General features: G+C 35.1%; 2 protein-coding genes across 5 annotated transcripts; both read left to right on the top strand.

The window, feature by feature from the left end:
- Window positions 1-1,902: 1,902 nt before the first annotated feature.
- LOC133314968 (protein FAR1-RELATED SEQUENCE 5-like) lies at window positions 1,903-8,865 on the top strand. 4 transcript variants are annotated; one of them, XM_061516515.1, is made up of 4 exons: window positions 3,379-3,607; window positions 5,335-5,778; window positions 8,365-8,588; window positions 8,686-8,865. In XM_061516515.1, the coding sequence occupies exons 2-4, from the start codon at window positions 5,341-5,343 to the stop codon at window positions 8,690-8,692; spliced, it is 669 nt and encodes a 222-aa protein (XP_061372499.1). In that variant the 5' UTR covers window positions 3,379-3,607; window positions 5,335-5,340; the 3' UTR covers window positions 8,693-8,865. The 4 variants fall into 4 exon arrangements, with proteins under 4 accessions (XP_061372497.1, XP_061372500.1, XP_061372499.1 ...); XM_061516513.1 differs by lacking the exon at window positions 3,379-3,607 and adding an exon at window positions 1,903-2,042 and having other exon boundaries at window positions 8,365-8,865; XM_061516516.1 differs by lacking the exon at window positions 3,379-3,607 and adding an exon at window positions 1,909-2,042 and having other exon boundaries at window positions 5,357-5,778; window positions 8,365-8,865.
- Window positions 8,866-9,968: 1,103 nt separating this feature from the next.
- Window positions 9,969-12,268, top strand: LOC133314967 (uncharacterized; the record flags this gene model as incomplete). Its single annotated transcript, XM_061516512.1, has 2 exons — window positions 9,969-10,032; window positions 11,803-12,268. Coding segments are annotated over exons 1-2 (530 nt in total), but the record flags the coding sequence as incomplete, so codon positions are not given.
- Window positions 12,269-15,621: the final 3,353 nt, after the last annotated feature.

The following is a 15,621-nucleotide window of genomic DNA, read 5'->3' as shown; positions in this document are numbered from 1 at the left end:
CACCTATATCTCATTTTTTTTAATAAAAAAGTACCTAGAGATGGCAAATCGGATAACCTGCTCCATCAACTAGCCAACATATTAAAAAAATAAAGTTTTGTTCAAAAATTCGATTATCCATGTGGAAAAAGTATCAAATGGAGATAAATGGTCTTTTAGAAAAATAAAAAAATAAAATAAAATTAACCTGACAGGTCAACCCGTTTTGATTTGCCCTTAAACGGATAAGTTAAAATGGGTTGGAAATCCCCATTCAAACTAATGACCATGGACCCATTTTGCCACTATAAAAATACCTACTGCTGCTTAGAGGTGGCAAAATGGACTCGACTCGTCGGGTCCGCCCGCCTTGCCCACCAAACGAGACGAGATAGTCTAGTTTTTCAAACTCGTTATCCGCTAGCTTGCTCGGACTGAAATTTTTATTTAATTTTTTTTTCAATATGAAATGATATCAGCCCGATAGACCACCCATCCCTCCTTCCCAAATAAAATGGAGCAAGGCAGCCATCCACCCAATGTTGTTAAAACGTAGAGTCTACGCTGAAACGGTAGGGGGAAGCAAAAACGTAAAATCGAGAAACGTAAACGAAACGTAAGAGTTTACTCCATACCAAAAAAATAAAATATATCCAATATATATATATAACCAAAACATACCAATATATAAGTCATTACAATAAAATTGAATTTAGTTTTCTGTTTTGCTCCACATCATGCAATAAAATTGAAATCTTCCTATTACTTTACTGGAATAAAATTATCAGTGGTTACATAGAGTGAAACATACGTGTAAATTAAATTTGGATCATTTTTAATAACAAAACAATAAAACATTGTTTAGATTTGAATTTAAATTAAATACTTCTACTTTCAATAATATTTATAAAAATTAAAGACAGTCAAATATTTCTACTTTCAAACAATATCAAATACTTTAGGAAATCCAATATTTCTTTTATTATAAATAAAAAACTAGATCTGTATTAAAATTAAAAAATTAAAAATTAAAAATTTATAAAAATTCAATATTGAATATTCAACTATATTAAATTATTAATATCAGTATGAAAAGATGGTGGCGTGTTAGATTTGAAGAGGATACATCACCCATACTTCTATTATTAAGAAAACTCGGTACTGTACAAAAGCAAAAAAGGAGCAAAGAAAAATGAGCAAGAAATAACGTGCTCTGAAGAAGAAACAAGAAGAAGAATGTGCTCTGAAGAGTGAAGACGCAACAAGCAAGAAGCAAGAAGAAACAAGAAGAAGAATACCTTGCTTGTTGAAGGAGAACTGAAGAAGCAGCACGTTTTTTGTTTTTGGGGAAAACCGGAAAAAGCAAGCCAGCAGGAACTCATCAGTCAGCAACGCGTACGCAAGGATGAATGAGCGGTAGGGTTTTTTTTTTTGTTTTAAGTTGGGGATGACGTGATTTGACAAAAATACCCTTATTTTTTTTTTAAAAAAAAAAAACTGAGTCAACTCGGTAAAGTCGCCGAGTCAACCGAGTTTACCGAGTTGACTCGCCGTTTCAATCGTTTCGATCCAAAATCTGTTTTGACACATTTTTGGTCATTAAAACGTACGTTTCGACACTACGTTTTAACAACAATGCATCCACCGACTTTGCCACCTCTATTGCTAGTGTAATCTAGCTCCACTTTAAATTTTGGATTTCCAATTCTTATGAAGCATACCCAAGTAATAATGGGCACAAAACGAATTCAATCAATCAAGAGGGAATAGAAAATTTGGAACACTTCCCAAATGCAAATTGAAAGAAGTTGTGGGCCCGGCTAACACACGCACGTGTCAACTTCTAATTGGTTCCCACAAGAAGGGCTGCACCGAAACAGAATTCCGAAAACCTTCGTTTCATTCTTACACAATGCTCATACGATACAAAAGACAATAATACAAGATCATTTTCTCTCTTCGTAGTTCCTTCCGATTTCTTCTATTTCTAACTTAGCTCCAAACAATCGACAAAACGTGACACAGTGAAAAGATCCAAATCTTGCACCCTCTTCTGTTTCACAGTAAGTTACGCAATCTCTGTTTTTGTTTTATTTTGCTTTTTCTTTGCAGAGTTTTTTTATTTTTCAAGAACGCAAACAACAACTTATACAGTTTTTACTCTTGCAACTTCTGCACTTTACCAACCATGGTCTCTTAATAGGGAAGCCCTTATACATATATATGTGCGTGTTATGATATTTCTTAGTCAAAAAGACTTTTTTTTTTTTTCACGGTCTCTTAAGATTTTAGAATTGGCTTTTGTCAAAATAAATAAATTAATAAATTGCTTTTCCTCTTTTCTATTTAATTGTATTTGCGAAGAACATAAGAGTGTGGCATGTGTTATAATAGAGGCAGAGCATGAGTGCATCTTAGAAGATGATGAAGTATGAGAGATTTGTGGCAGGCTTTAGATGTTAAGGTCCATGCCTGAACAAAATGACTATGGGGTTTGGGGATTTTGTAATTTGTGGTAAGATAAGTTTAGAAGTTGAAATGTGGGAGATTGTGAAGAATAAATATTTCTCTTAAATAGTTTTTAACTCAGCCCATCCAAGCAATTTAAAACATTAAGTTGGGTTTGGTTACAGTATGAAGTGGAGATTTTGGGTTTTGGTCATGTTCTTCTCTACCCCCTTTTTTTTTTTTTTTTTTCTTTATGTTATGGATGATCCCTTATCCTCCAATTTTCTTGTAATTTTCTTCTCTTTTTCTTAATCAATTTATTTTTCGATAAAAATATATAACTAAATATCTGCTAGACATCAGTTGTTCTTGTTGCATAGTGGTTCTGTTAGGGCTTATCTCAAATTTCACGACTGTAATTCTGAACTTTCTTTTTGGTACAATTCCTTATAAATTCAAACACATGAATATATAATAGATTCGGATTTTCAGGTCAACTTTCAGCCTTGGCTTGCATGAAATCAGTTATGTTGTTTTCTGGGATAACCATGCCGAAATGTTTTTTCCGAAAGGAAAGAGTATTGGCCTCATCAACCTTGCTCAAATATACTTTGAAGTATTCCAATCATTACCTGTATCATTTCAATGTCAACTCCATGATGGTGCAAACATGGAATGATCCCTGCCTTTTTAATTTACTCACTTTTGATAAAGTTTTAGATACTAAACCCAACTATTTGAATTGGCAAGATAAATCCACATTTATGTAAAGTGTTACTAATTAGACCTACCTTTTTGGTCTCCCATAATTTGGGCTGGTATGAATCTTCAGAAGTGGATAACCAATTTTTTCATATATGTTATGATAGGGATGATTTGAATGATAACGGAACAAAGGCTAAAATGGGGGAATTGATAGTTTTTGGAAGGATGTAAAAAAAGGCTGAATAAGGAGTCCTTGCAGGGGAGCAAATCGACCTAATAATTGGTAGATTATGGAAGGAGGTAATACTGGCAAAATGAGGCTGATCTGAGTCTGCAGGGAGTCAATAATAGTCTATATATAGACGACTCAATTACGAGAATAGTCAGTCAGTTATATAGCTATCTTCTAGTGAGTGAGATTAATCTCATTGTAAAGGGCTTGCCCTCGGAGCTCTATCAGCCAGTGTCTTTCTTTGTGAGTGTTATCCTCCTGTCTCTTTTTCTTCCCAATATAATAACGATTGTCAATTCCTTCCCTTGTTCTACCAGTTAATGAGGCTTGCAGAATAACTTGCTACTTTGCGGGGCATATTGATCTACAATCAATTATGACATTAAGTGTTTCAAATAATAATATCGAGGTTGTAAGTGCATTGGCTTGAAAAATCATGACTTAATTGGTAGAAAAGGTAGAAATGTATCGTCCCCTTTCTATTCACAGCTGTTAATCATGATGAGCTGGCAAATACAGGGTTTCTAATCTATAGACTCTTAGGTGGAGAAGGAATACGGACAGGCGTGGTATCTTGTCGAACCTTGATATGAGTCCATGACCACCCATAAGTAAGCTTGCTTCAACTGGACAAATGGGATGCTCAGCTTAGGGCTTGGCTGGCAGAATTTATGTCGGAATAATTTGCCTACTGACTAGTTATCATACAATCAATCCTGGGTTTTTTAAGTTGAGGCACAGGAGTATCAAGAGAAAGAAAAGCTTGTAAGCTGTAGCATATTAAGAAATTTGTTCCCCAAAATTTTGAAGAAGAGAAACAAAATGAAAATCACAAAACATTAAATTATGTCCTCTGTTTAGATAATGTAAATTAATGAAAACAACTTGCATTTCTGTACTTTTGATTCCATGGTTCTTTGGATTAACAGGCTTAGTTTTTATCATTTCTTTTAGAAGTTCATAGAAACCTTGTGTACTTGTGTGTATTGGCAATTTATGTAAGTTCCTTTGTTGGTTATTAAAGTTCCTTGGTCTTGTCATCCCCAAAGAGAAATGTGGATGTAAAGCACCAATTCAACCTAAATGGGGGAAGTGACTCCATAATATTTAATTATTTGTTAATAGAATGAGGGTGATGAGGATCGAACTTGTGACCACTCGATTACAAAGACTCTAATATCATGTAAAACAACTAATTTAACCTAACAACTTAATTGCAGCATTAATGATTTTATATTATATTTCTCTAATAAGGGGGATGGATGGGCTGGAATGGGAGAATCGACATTGGATAAATTTGTTATTGTAAAGAACCAATTCAACTCAAAAGCTTAAGTTGTTAAGTGAAGGCTCATCAGTGGTTTATATATTTCTCTAACATGCCCCCTCACACGAGAGCCACTGGACACGAAGGGTGGATAATGCATAGGCCCACCTACCTGTGCCAAGAAATTCCACAAGAGAAAGTAGGGGCGGTGAGGATTGAACCTGTGACATCGAGGTCTAATACTATGTAAAGAACCAATTCAACCTAAAAGCTTAAACTGTTGGGTGAGGCTACATTAATGGTTTTTGTATACTTCTCTAACAGTTATGACTTAGTAGTTTTAGCCATTTAATCTTCCGCTGGCACTATTATTATCTATACAATATACTAGTAGTATCATATATGAACTTGACTCGATTTCTTTAAAATGTAATTCATTTTACTGTCACACAGATTCTGTTTTCTATGGTCTAGCTGATAATAAATATCTCAATAGCCTGGAGACACTTAAATTTTATGTTTTTCTAAACTCAGTAAACATTAAATATATGTGCACTAGGACTTATTCTCTGTTTTTCTCCGAATTTGTTTGACATACTTTTGATGGATTGATTATGCATCTACTAATTTAAAGAACTGAATTTTATAAATCAAACACCATGACTATTTGAAAATGCTTATCTTAATGACATGACATGGACAGACTTTTATGGATCTTGTGGTAGTGGATTTGGACAACGGAAATGGAGCAGAACATAGCTGTCTAGAAGAGAGTATAAGTATAGTTGATGGAATTGAAGTTCAAGAGCCATATGTGGGAATGGAATTTGACTCTGAAGAAACTGCCAGGAAATTTTATGTTGAATATGCTAGACGGGTAGGATTTGTTGTACGCATTATGCAACGTCGACGTTCGGGAATTGATGGGAGGACTCTTGCTCGCCGACTTGGATGTAACAAACAAGGATTCTCCCCAAATAACAAGGGAACGTTTGGGCCAGAGAAAAAGCCTAGACTAAGTGCCCGAGAAGGTTGCAAGGCAACAATTTTGGTGAAATTGGAAAAATCTGGAAAATGGGTTGTTACAAGATTTATAAAGGATCACAACCATCCTCTAATTGCTACAGCTAATGGGTTTAGCTCAGAGGTTAGTTTTCTGCTCATTTAAATATTTCTGCAATCGTTTCTTATAGCTTTCCACTTGTTGAGGTAGATCTACATTGTTTGTAAGATATAAATTGTTGCATACAATAGAGACGCGCTTTTTTTTTTCATGGGTCTACTTTGCAAGTGAGTTTGTGAATTTGTGCATACAAGACGTGTGGACTTAACTGCTGATAACTTATTGCTGGATATAATCATTTCAATAGGTTTTGTTAATATCTTTCCTAACCTGAGACATCGCTTTGTGCTTTTGCTAATTTTTATGATTGTTTATTTGGATCTTGCAAAGTCTCAGCAAATGTTTTGTAAAATTGCTGAAGTCTAGAAATTTATTTTGTGTTAGAACCTGTTAAATATCATAGATACAAGAGGAAATGATAGTAATCCTTGTTATATTAAACTACACAACATTGGTGCTATTATATAGCAAACCAATTGAAGAATACAAAGAGACACACTCAATGTGGGACTTCTACACTATTAACACTAACACTCTTAACACTCCCCCTCAAGCTGTAGCATATAGATACCATGTAAAGAACCTTGGGATACATCACCCCAAAAGCTAGCTCAAAGGGTGGGAGTGCCCAAGGCCTTATAAAGGCCCACCTACCTGTGCGAACAAAGAAATTCCACTTGATAGAAAGTGGGGGGCAGCGAGGATCGAACTCGGGACACGAAGCTCTGATACCATATAAAATATCATAGAGAACCTAATAAATTAGACAAAGAAAAGTAACTGTTATTGGAGTATTTTTCTTCCCTGGTTTCTTTTATTCAGAAATGCTGCTGATTTGATATTTACAGGTGTGGAATTTTTGGGAAATTTGTATAATAATCAAATGTAGGGAATGGTATTATAGTAATAACCAGCTCTTCCAAAAATAAACGTTTATGCCACTTGAAAAGGAAATTCTTAATGACCAAGAAGGTTTTTTTTTAATTACTATTAATATGAGACGCCATGTAAAAGAGGGCGAGCCTGGAGCAGTGGTAAAACTGCTCCTTTGTGACTAAAAAGTTATGATTTTGAATCTAGGAAACAATCTCTTTACAAATATGCAAAGGTAAGGCTGGTTTTTTTTTTTTAAATATGAGATGCCATGTTTAATGCTGAGGCTTTCAATTGAAATCAAGCTTGAGATGACAGTAAAATAGAAACTATTTAACCCATATTCTAATTTTGGGTTGGATGTCTGGCCCTTCATAATATATGATTGAATTTCTTATTTTTTATGGCAGTAGAAAATTTATTGGAAAAGGAGAAAATTAGACTTAGGTGTCCTACCTGAAGCCCTGTGGTTGGACACACACATACACACATTGGTAATAGGTTGTGAAGTGTATTAAATCTTTGCAATGATGTCCTTCCACGGTTCCACCTAACAATTTAACCTTGTAAATTGGATTGATTATTGAAATGCTATCGTAGCCCCTTTGACCAATTGATTAGAAGTTTGATTTAGGTTGCGTTGGATCTTGACTGTTACCAATTGATGGCTAGGAGATCTACATGAGCAATGAGTTTTTCATTCTCGAATTATAGTGCTACCTGGCCATTTTGATATTCAAATCTGTTGCGATGATCTATTTGTTGAGTGTATTTTCATTCATAGTGAAGTTTTCATTACGAGAATGCTTGGTGGTGGGTGAATTATGGAGTTACTTATGTAGCTTTTGATTGTTTGGATTGAACATTAATACTACATAGGCTAGAAAACATGATCCTTTGTAGCTAAAGGTCAGTTATATTTCATATTCATTGGGTTTGTTTGGTACATATCTTGGAGAACAGGAATAATGAAGAGATGATGCAGACATCTTCACTTTTTGGTGCTTGTTTCCCAGTTTACCGATTTATTTTTTGTTGTTCATTTCGGCTTATCGGACATGAGTAGGATGACTTTGCCTATAAGTTGGTTCTGAGTAAGATAAATGGTTGTTCCATTGGTTGTTCTCAGTTAAGTAATAATAAAAGATCTACGTGGGTTTAGATAATTGGAAATACCATATGTAAGTTTAGATAATATTATAAAGATCTTGTTCCTTTATTTTTTATTTGGTTGAAAGATTTTTTTTTTCAACGTGCTGTAAATGATTATGTTTGTTGTTGGTGTTTCATGTGCAAGGAGGTAGAGATGGGCCAGATGGCTTATCTTTCAAGTAAACAGAATTTAATAATAAAAGCTAAATAGTCAAATAAGAAGTTCACAAAGCCAAACTGTTGCTTTACTCCAAATGTTCTTATATAAAACGTGGGGGTGGATATTTGGGAAGTAATGGATGTAATTGCGGATGGCTTTAAATGCTCTATTGCATTAAATTCGATGCTACGTACATAAAGGTATAAACAACTCCTGTATTTTGGTATAAAAGAAAGCTAAACGTATGATCTCGACTTCTTGGTCTCTCTAGAATGAATTCTTGTGAGGTAGAACCTTTTTTTGACTTTCTACTAAATTTTTATTGTTTGTTTCTTTTATGATATTATTTTTCAATTTCCTTTTCCAATTTTACTAGATCTCTGGATCTCTAGCGTTTCAAAAGATAATTTTCCTTCTACTTGTAGGGTGATAAAGATAAGAAGATTGAAGAACTTACTGTGGAGTTAGAGCGCCAAGACCAACTATGTGCTGCATATCGAGAAAAACTACTCAGCTTCATAAACAATGTTGAGGAACAAACAGAGGAACTGTCCACAAAAATTCAACTCATCATTGAAAGTATAAGGAGAGCTGAGTCAGAAATGCAAAACTTTTCCCAGAACAGAAAGCCTTTGTGGTTATCCAAAGTGTATAAATGAATGAATATAGTAAATAATTTCACTACCTATATAGTACTCCATTACTCATTGGAATCTGTTCTTTGCTCCTCCTTTATCCTTATCAAGAGGATAGGGAAAGGAGATGTGCAGTACCTAAAAGAAGCAGGCAGCTGTTAGGTTATACAAGCATTATTGCAGGGATTGGAACCGTTGGGCATGAGCTTTTACCTATCATATCACTGGATCTTTCGAAATGGTTCAAAAATCTCTTCAACTTCAGTGTAGTAGCTGTATATCTTGCTAGGTGACAACCTCTTTCCTTTTAGGTGTGTCACGAATCAGGAGTATCCGTTTAACATTTTTTTTTTTTTTTTTGGCTTTTTGGGTCTTGGGGTTGTTTAACTTGAACCTGTTAAAAGTGCAGAAGTTAACGTTGCTTTCCAAAAAAAAAAGTTAACTTTGTAAATTTGAGTAATCTGCGGGGATACTTAATTGTACCCTAAAGGGTAGTAACACAGTTTTTAAATTCACCCAACTAACAGTAAATACAGAACCATAGTGACCACAGCTAACTTGATATATTGAAGAGTAGGGTGGGTTATACTATATTTCATACGTTTAATTTTTATATAAATAATAATAAAAAGATATTGGCAGTTGGATCAGCAATATTCAGTCCTGTTGGCCCAAATTCTCTATATTAGCAGCCCATTTTGCCTTTGGTCCATCAATACAACATTTTAAACCCATTTCATCAACTCTTGGTGACCCAGCTTGACTCGATCCATCTCAGTAAAACTCCTCAATTTACTTTTCGGAGGAATTGGTAAAACTATTTCGATTCAAAGTGTATACGAGGGAATCAACCTTCTATTTATATGATTCTTTGAGAGAAAGAAAAAATGGTATGTTGCTGTCATTTTTGGAAACGATTAAAGATTCCCAAAGTAATATCTAAATCCAACGTTTCAAGGAAAAACTAAAAGATCCTAGAACAAGTAAATACCATTCAACTACATTATTTGCAAAATACTTATGCGCTTGGGCCTGCTCTTACTGATTCAACACATGCCAGACCGAAGCCTGAGCACTTTGTCTACATGAGGAATCCTATTTAGCTTTTTGTGATAGGGAGTTATGTCCTTATTGGATAGTTTCAGCTTTTGGAGAAAAGAATACACGCGAGCACGAGGGCGAGTCTTGAAGCAATAGTAAAGTTATTTCTTTGTGATTAAAAGAATATGGGTTCTAAGAAATAGTCTTTTTATAAAAGTACATGGATAAAGCTGCATACAATCGATCTTTACTTTTACTTTATAAAAATCGAAAAACCTTTCTGTATTCTTTATGTCTACCAAGCTTTTTGGGTCTATTGAGTGTTCTCTTGACCTCAAAGTTTGAGATTCGCAATGAAAAAGGCTTTGATGGAGGGTTATCCTAAGATGGTGTTGTTTATCAAGCAACGCCATCAAGGCATGTTGATAATGTTAGGAAATTATATTTTCTAATAATTATTGTGGGTCACATATTATATTAATAATTATATTGTGCTATTTATATATATTGGGTAAATTAAAGTGATCAGTTAAATATTCCCAAATAGATTCCTAAGTGAGTATGGGCTGAATGAGTGGATACCGGTGTTGGGCCAACTAGGTATAATGGAAGCTTATTAGCCCAACAATAAAGATAAAAACACTATAAGGGTTATGGTCCCCAAGACGTCAAATCAACAACCCTAGTTTCTCTTCCCCATCAAGAGAGAGACGACACACTAAGGAATTCGGTTTTAGGGTGATTTGACTGAGGAAGACTACAAACCCAAGAGACAAGATCAAAGTTATTCCGCTGCAATGGAGACAGGTATGCCTCCACGTTTATGTTTTTATTTCTTTATGATTTGGTATGATGGATCTTGGCTTGTAGTGATAGTTATCACCAAAAGGTTTAGAGGAATTAAAAATTCCAACAATTGGTATCAGAGCCATCGTCATATTGAATTATGAGGGAATTAAGTTTTGTGATTTTTATATATGATGAATCATGAAAAGTTTTGCTTTATTGTCTTTTGGCATAAAGTTTATTATTATTTTTGAACGTGGGTTCCATCTTATTTTTTTGTATTAGCTATGTAGTGTTATTTTTGTTCCCTGACGGTGATTTTTTTTTGTTTTGAAACAAAAGCTACATTTTTTAGAAAATCTAGGATTCGCAGTTTAATAAGGGTTTATTATTTAAATTTTGAATCTGTGAATAGATGGAATGTTTGGAAGAATTTTGGCTTTATAATCGATGAGGTTTTGTTGTTTGAATTTTTTGAATGAGCAATGAATTCTCTTAGAATGTTTTGGACTTATAGTTTGAAAGAAATCGAATGTTTAAGGTCTTTGGTTTTGGGATTTTCTTTTAGATTTGATATTCTTTGTCAAAAGCCAAATTTAAATTTTTGGGTATTGTGCATCATTTTCAAGCTTTCATTTGAAAAGGCTTACATGTGCGTCGGTTGTGCATTAATTTTTAAGCCTTATAATGAAAAGGTATTTATTGTTATTGATATAATGATATATTGATACAATATGTATATATATATATGTATATATATATATATATATACATTGAGAATTGATAAAGAATAATTTTCTTTATTGTTGTTATTTTATTTTTAAATGTGTTTATTATCCTTAAAGGTTTCTATTTGAAATTGAATATGATAGATTTGTTAGCCGCCACAGTGGCCAAATTTATAAAGGTTAATTTAATTTCAAATAGGTTGGTCATATAAATATATTTTATTTATGCAAATAATAATCGGCCCACGGGAAGGTTATTGTTTGGCCAAATAACATATGTTGTGTGATCATGTGTGTGTTTATTGCTTATGCGGATAGTGATCGGCCCACAGGAAGGTTATTATTTGGCCAAGTAACAAACATACCTGTGGTAATAAATATGTGACAATTATCAAGAATTCTCCATGTAATTCATAATCGGCCCACAAGAAGGCTATGATTTGACAGGACTTATTGTCAATGTTTGATTACTACATTAAGAGTACCACTTACAAGTTGATATTTTTGTCCACAGACTAAATATTAATGTTGTGCTAGGTATCTTATAATAAACTCATTTTACTTCGGATTATTTGTCTATATTATGTGTGTAATTTATTTATGATGGTGTTTGAATATATATATGATATGACATGTTATTAGTATGCTATCTTATTTTGTTCTCTGGAGACAGTTTCTGTTACTGCTGCCAATTATGTTGCTCAAGTGAATACGCTTCCAATGCTTAATGGGGCAAATTTCAAGCTGTGGAAAGAGAATGTGGAAATTGTTCTCGGCTGCATGGATCTCGGCAATGCGCTAAGGACTGAGAAACCCACTTCCACTCAGGAAAATCCAAACACGGATAAAATTGAGAAGTGGGAACGCTCAAATCGCATGTGTTTGATGATCATGAAACGTTCCGTTCCGGAGGCTTTTAAGGGCTCGACTATTGAGACTACTGATGCCAAGTTGTTTCTGAAGGAACTCGAGCAATACTTTGCTCGAAATGAGAAGGCTAAAATTGGTCAAACCATGTCCAAACTCATAAACATGAGGTATAAAGGAAAGGGAAACATAATGGAGTACATTATGGAAATGTCTAATCTTGCTGGAAAACTAAAGGCATTAAAGTTAGAGCTACCCTCTGAGTTGTTCATGTACTTAGTTATTATCTCTCTTCCTATAAAATACGGTCAATTTGTGGTGAGTTATAACACTCAAAAAAAAAATGGACTCTTATTGAGCTCATTTCTCACTGCGTGCAAGAGGAAGAGAGGTTACAACGAGAGAAGACTAATAGTGCTCACTTGGCATCAACCTCTCAAGACAAGAAAAGAAAGAGAGCTAAGGATAATGCGGATGCTTTGCCAAAGAAGCAAAAGAAGCAGGACCAGGAATTCACCTGCTTCTTTTGTAAGAAATCTGGACACATGAAGAAAGAGTGTTCCAAATACAAGGCATGGCGCGAAAAGAAGGGTATGACTCTCACTTTAGTTTGTTGGTACTGGTTCTGTGGCACAAACGTTTAGGTCATATCTCTAAACAGAGAATTCAGAGGCTTGTGACTGATGAAATTCTTGAACCCCTTGATCTAGATGATTTTGAGGTGTGTATTGAATGCATAAAGGGGAAACAGACAAACATAAGAAAAATAGGTTCCAATAGAGCTTCAGACGTCTTAGAATTGATTCATACGGATATTTGTGGACCATTTCCTATAGCCTCTTGGAATGGTCAACAATACTTTATCACATTCGTAGACGACTATTCAAGATTTGGATACCTGTATTTGATTAGAGAGAAGTCACAATCATTGGATGTGTTCAAAGAATTTAAAGCTGAAGTTGAACTTCAGTTAGGCAAGAAAATTAAGGCCATTAGATCTTATCGTGGTGGTGAATACTATGGTAGATCTGATGGATCAGGTGAACAACGTCCAGGGCCCTTTGCGATCTTCCTAAAGGAGTGTGGAATCGTCCCGCAACACACAATGCCAGGTAAACCTAGCATGAATGGTGTTGCGGAAAGGCGAACCGGACTCTTAAAGACATGGTGAGGAGTATGCTTAGTCATTCTTCATTGCCAGAATCACTTTGGGGAGAAGCACTAAAGACTGCAGTTTATATCCTTAATAGGGTTCCCAGCAAAGCAGTGACAAAAACCCCTCATGAGCTATGGAATGGAAAGAAACCCTAGCATAAGGCATTTACACATTTGAGGTTGTCCAGCAAAAGCGAGGCCTTATAGGCCAAATGAAAGAAAGTTGAACTCAAGAACAATCATCTGCTATTTTGTTGGATATGTTGAACGCTCTCGGGGCTTTAAGTTTTATAATCCCACTACAAGATCTTTTTTTTGAGACAGGAAATGCCAGATTCCTTGAGGATGTTGAGTTTGGGGGTAAGATAAAATAAGGAATGTTGTCTTTGATGAGGAATAAAATTATATTACTCTTCCTAATATTGTCATCATACAAGATGCAATTACGGAACAAGCAATTAATGATCAGGTCCCTGTTCATGACATTGTTATGGAACAGGCTTTGGTCCCTGACATTGCTTTGGGTCAAGACAATAATGAACCACCCCCTATGCCACCTATAGAACAAACTCAACAAACTCAAGAAGTGCCATTAAGGAGATCCACTAGAGAAAGGAGAAATGCAATTCCGGATGATTATATTGTGTTTCTTCAAGAGCATGAAAATATTTTAAGCTTGAAGGAAGATGATCCAATCAACTTCCAACAAGTCTTAGAAAGCTCTAATGCTCATAAATGGATTGATGTCATGAAAGATGAGATGCAATCTATGAAAGACAACGACGTTTGGGATCTTATTGAGTTGCCTAAAAGTGTGAAATCCATTGGTTGTAAATGGATATTTAAAACCAAAAGGGATTCAAATGGCAACCTCGAAAGATATAAGGCACATCTAGTTGCTAGAGGTTTCACTCAGAAAGAAGGCATAGACTATAAAGAGACTTTCTCTCCGGTTTCTACGAAGGACTCTTTTAGGACAATAATGGCGCTTGTGGCTCATTTGGATTTGGAGCTACATCAGATGGACGTAAAGACAGCATTTCTCAATGGTAACATTGATGAGACAATTTATATGGTGCAACCAGAAAACTTTGTATTGGGAGATTCAAAGTCTATGGTTTGCAAATTGAAAAAGTCCATCTATAGCCTTCAGCAAGCTTCTCATCAATGGTACCACAAATTCCATCAGGTTATTATCTCATATGGCTTTGAGGTGAACTTAGTGGAAGATTGTGTGTATCACAAGTTCAGTGGGAGTAAATTCATATTCCTGATACTATATGTTGATGATATCTTACTTGCCAGTAGCGATATAGGCTTATTGCATGAAACCAAGAAACTTCTCACTAAATATTTTGAGATGAAGGACCTTGGTGATGCATCTTTTGTCTTAAGAATACAGATACTTCGAGATTGCGCTCAAGGTATCCTACGGTTATCACAAAAGGCCTACATTGAAAAGATTTTAGATAGATTTGGCATGAAGGATTGTACGTCAAGAGATACGCCCATATCTAGGGGAGACAAGTTTAGTCTCGCCCAATGCCCTAAAGGTAAGCTTGAGATGATTGAAATGACAAAGGTACCTTATGCTTCGGGAGTAGGAAGCCTTATGTATGCCTAGGTTTGTACTCGCCCTGATATAGCATTTATAGTGGGAGTGTTAGGAAGATACTTGAGCAATCCAGGAATGGATCATTGGAAAGCAGCCAAGAGGGTTATGCGGTATTTAAAGAGAACAAAAGATTATATGCTTACATATCGGAGGTCAGATGAATTAGAGATCGTCGGATATACTGAATCTGATTTTGCTGGATGCCAAGATAGTAAAAGATCCACGTCAGGTTATGTCTACATGTTGGCTGAAGGAGCTATTTCTTGGAAGAGTGTTAAATAGACACTCGTAGCTTCCTCTACTATGGCCGTTGAATTCGTAGCTTGTTTTGAGGCATCCAACCATGGGGTAAGGCTGCGAAATTTTGTCACACGGCTACATATAGTGAGTGGTGTTGAAAGGCCACTGAAGATTTATTGTGACAACAGATCAACAGTGTTGTACTCCAACAACAACAGAAGCTCTTCAAAATCGAAGCATATCGATATAAAGTTTCTGGTTGTTAAAGAAAGAGTTCAGAGTGGTCAGATTTCTATAGAACACATAGGGACGAACTCCATACTTGCGGATCCGCTTACTAAAGGCTTAGTGCCTAAGGTCTTTCACGAGCATACTGCTCATATGGGTGTTGTTTTGTTCGATGACACTACGGTTTAGTAGGAGTTCTTTATGTTGGTGTTCTATGTAAATAAATAAATGAAATATTCTTATGTTTGTTTTCTGCAGAATAAAGAATTCAATGTTATTTTCCCTCTAAATGTATTATATTTTGTGCTTGTGTTTCTGCTTTGTGTATGCAAAAAATTTAGTATTGATCTCATAAAGATTAAAGTAGGACCAGTTGGAAATAGGCAT

Source organism: Gastrolobium bilobum, unplaced genomic scaffold (genome assembly GCF_033153095.1).
Source record: "Gastrolobium bilobum isolate Gb01-03AN ecotype WA unplaced genomic scaffold, APGP_CSIRO_Gbil_v1 utg296319, whole genome shotgun sequence".
Lineage (NCBI taxonomy): Eukaryota > Viridiplantae > Streptophyta > Magnoliopsida > Fabales > Fabaceae > Gastrolobium > Gastrolobium bilobum.
This window is presented reverse-complemented; position numbering and strand designations above follow the sequence as displayed.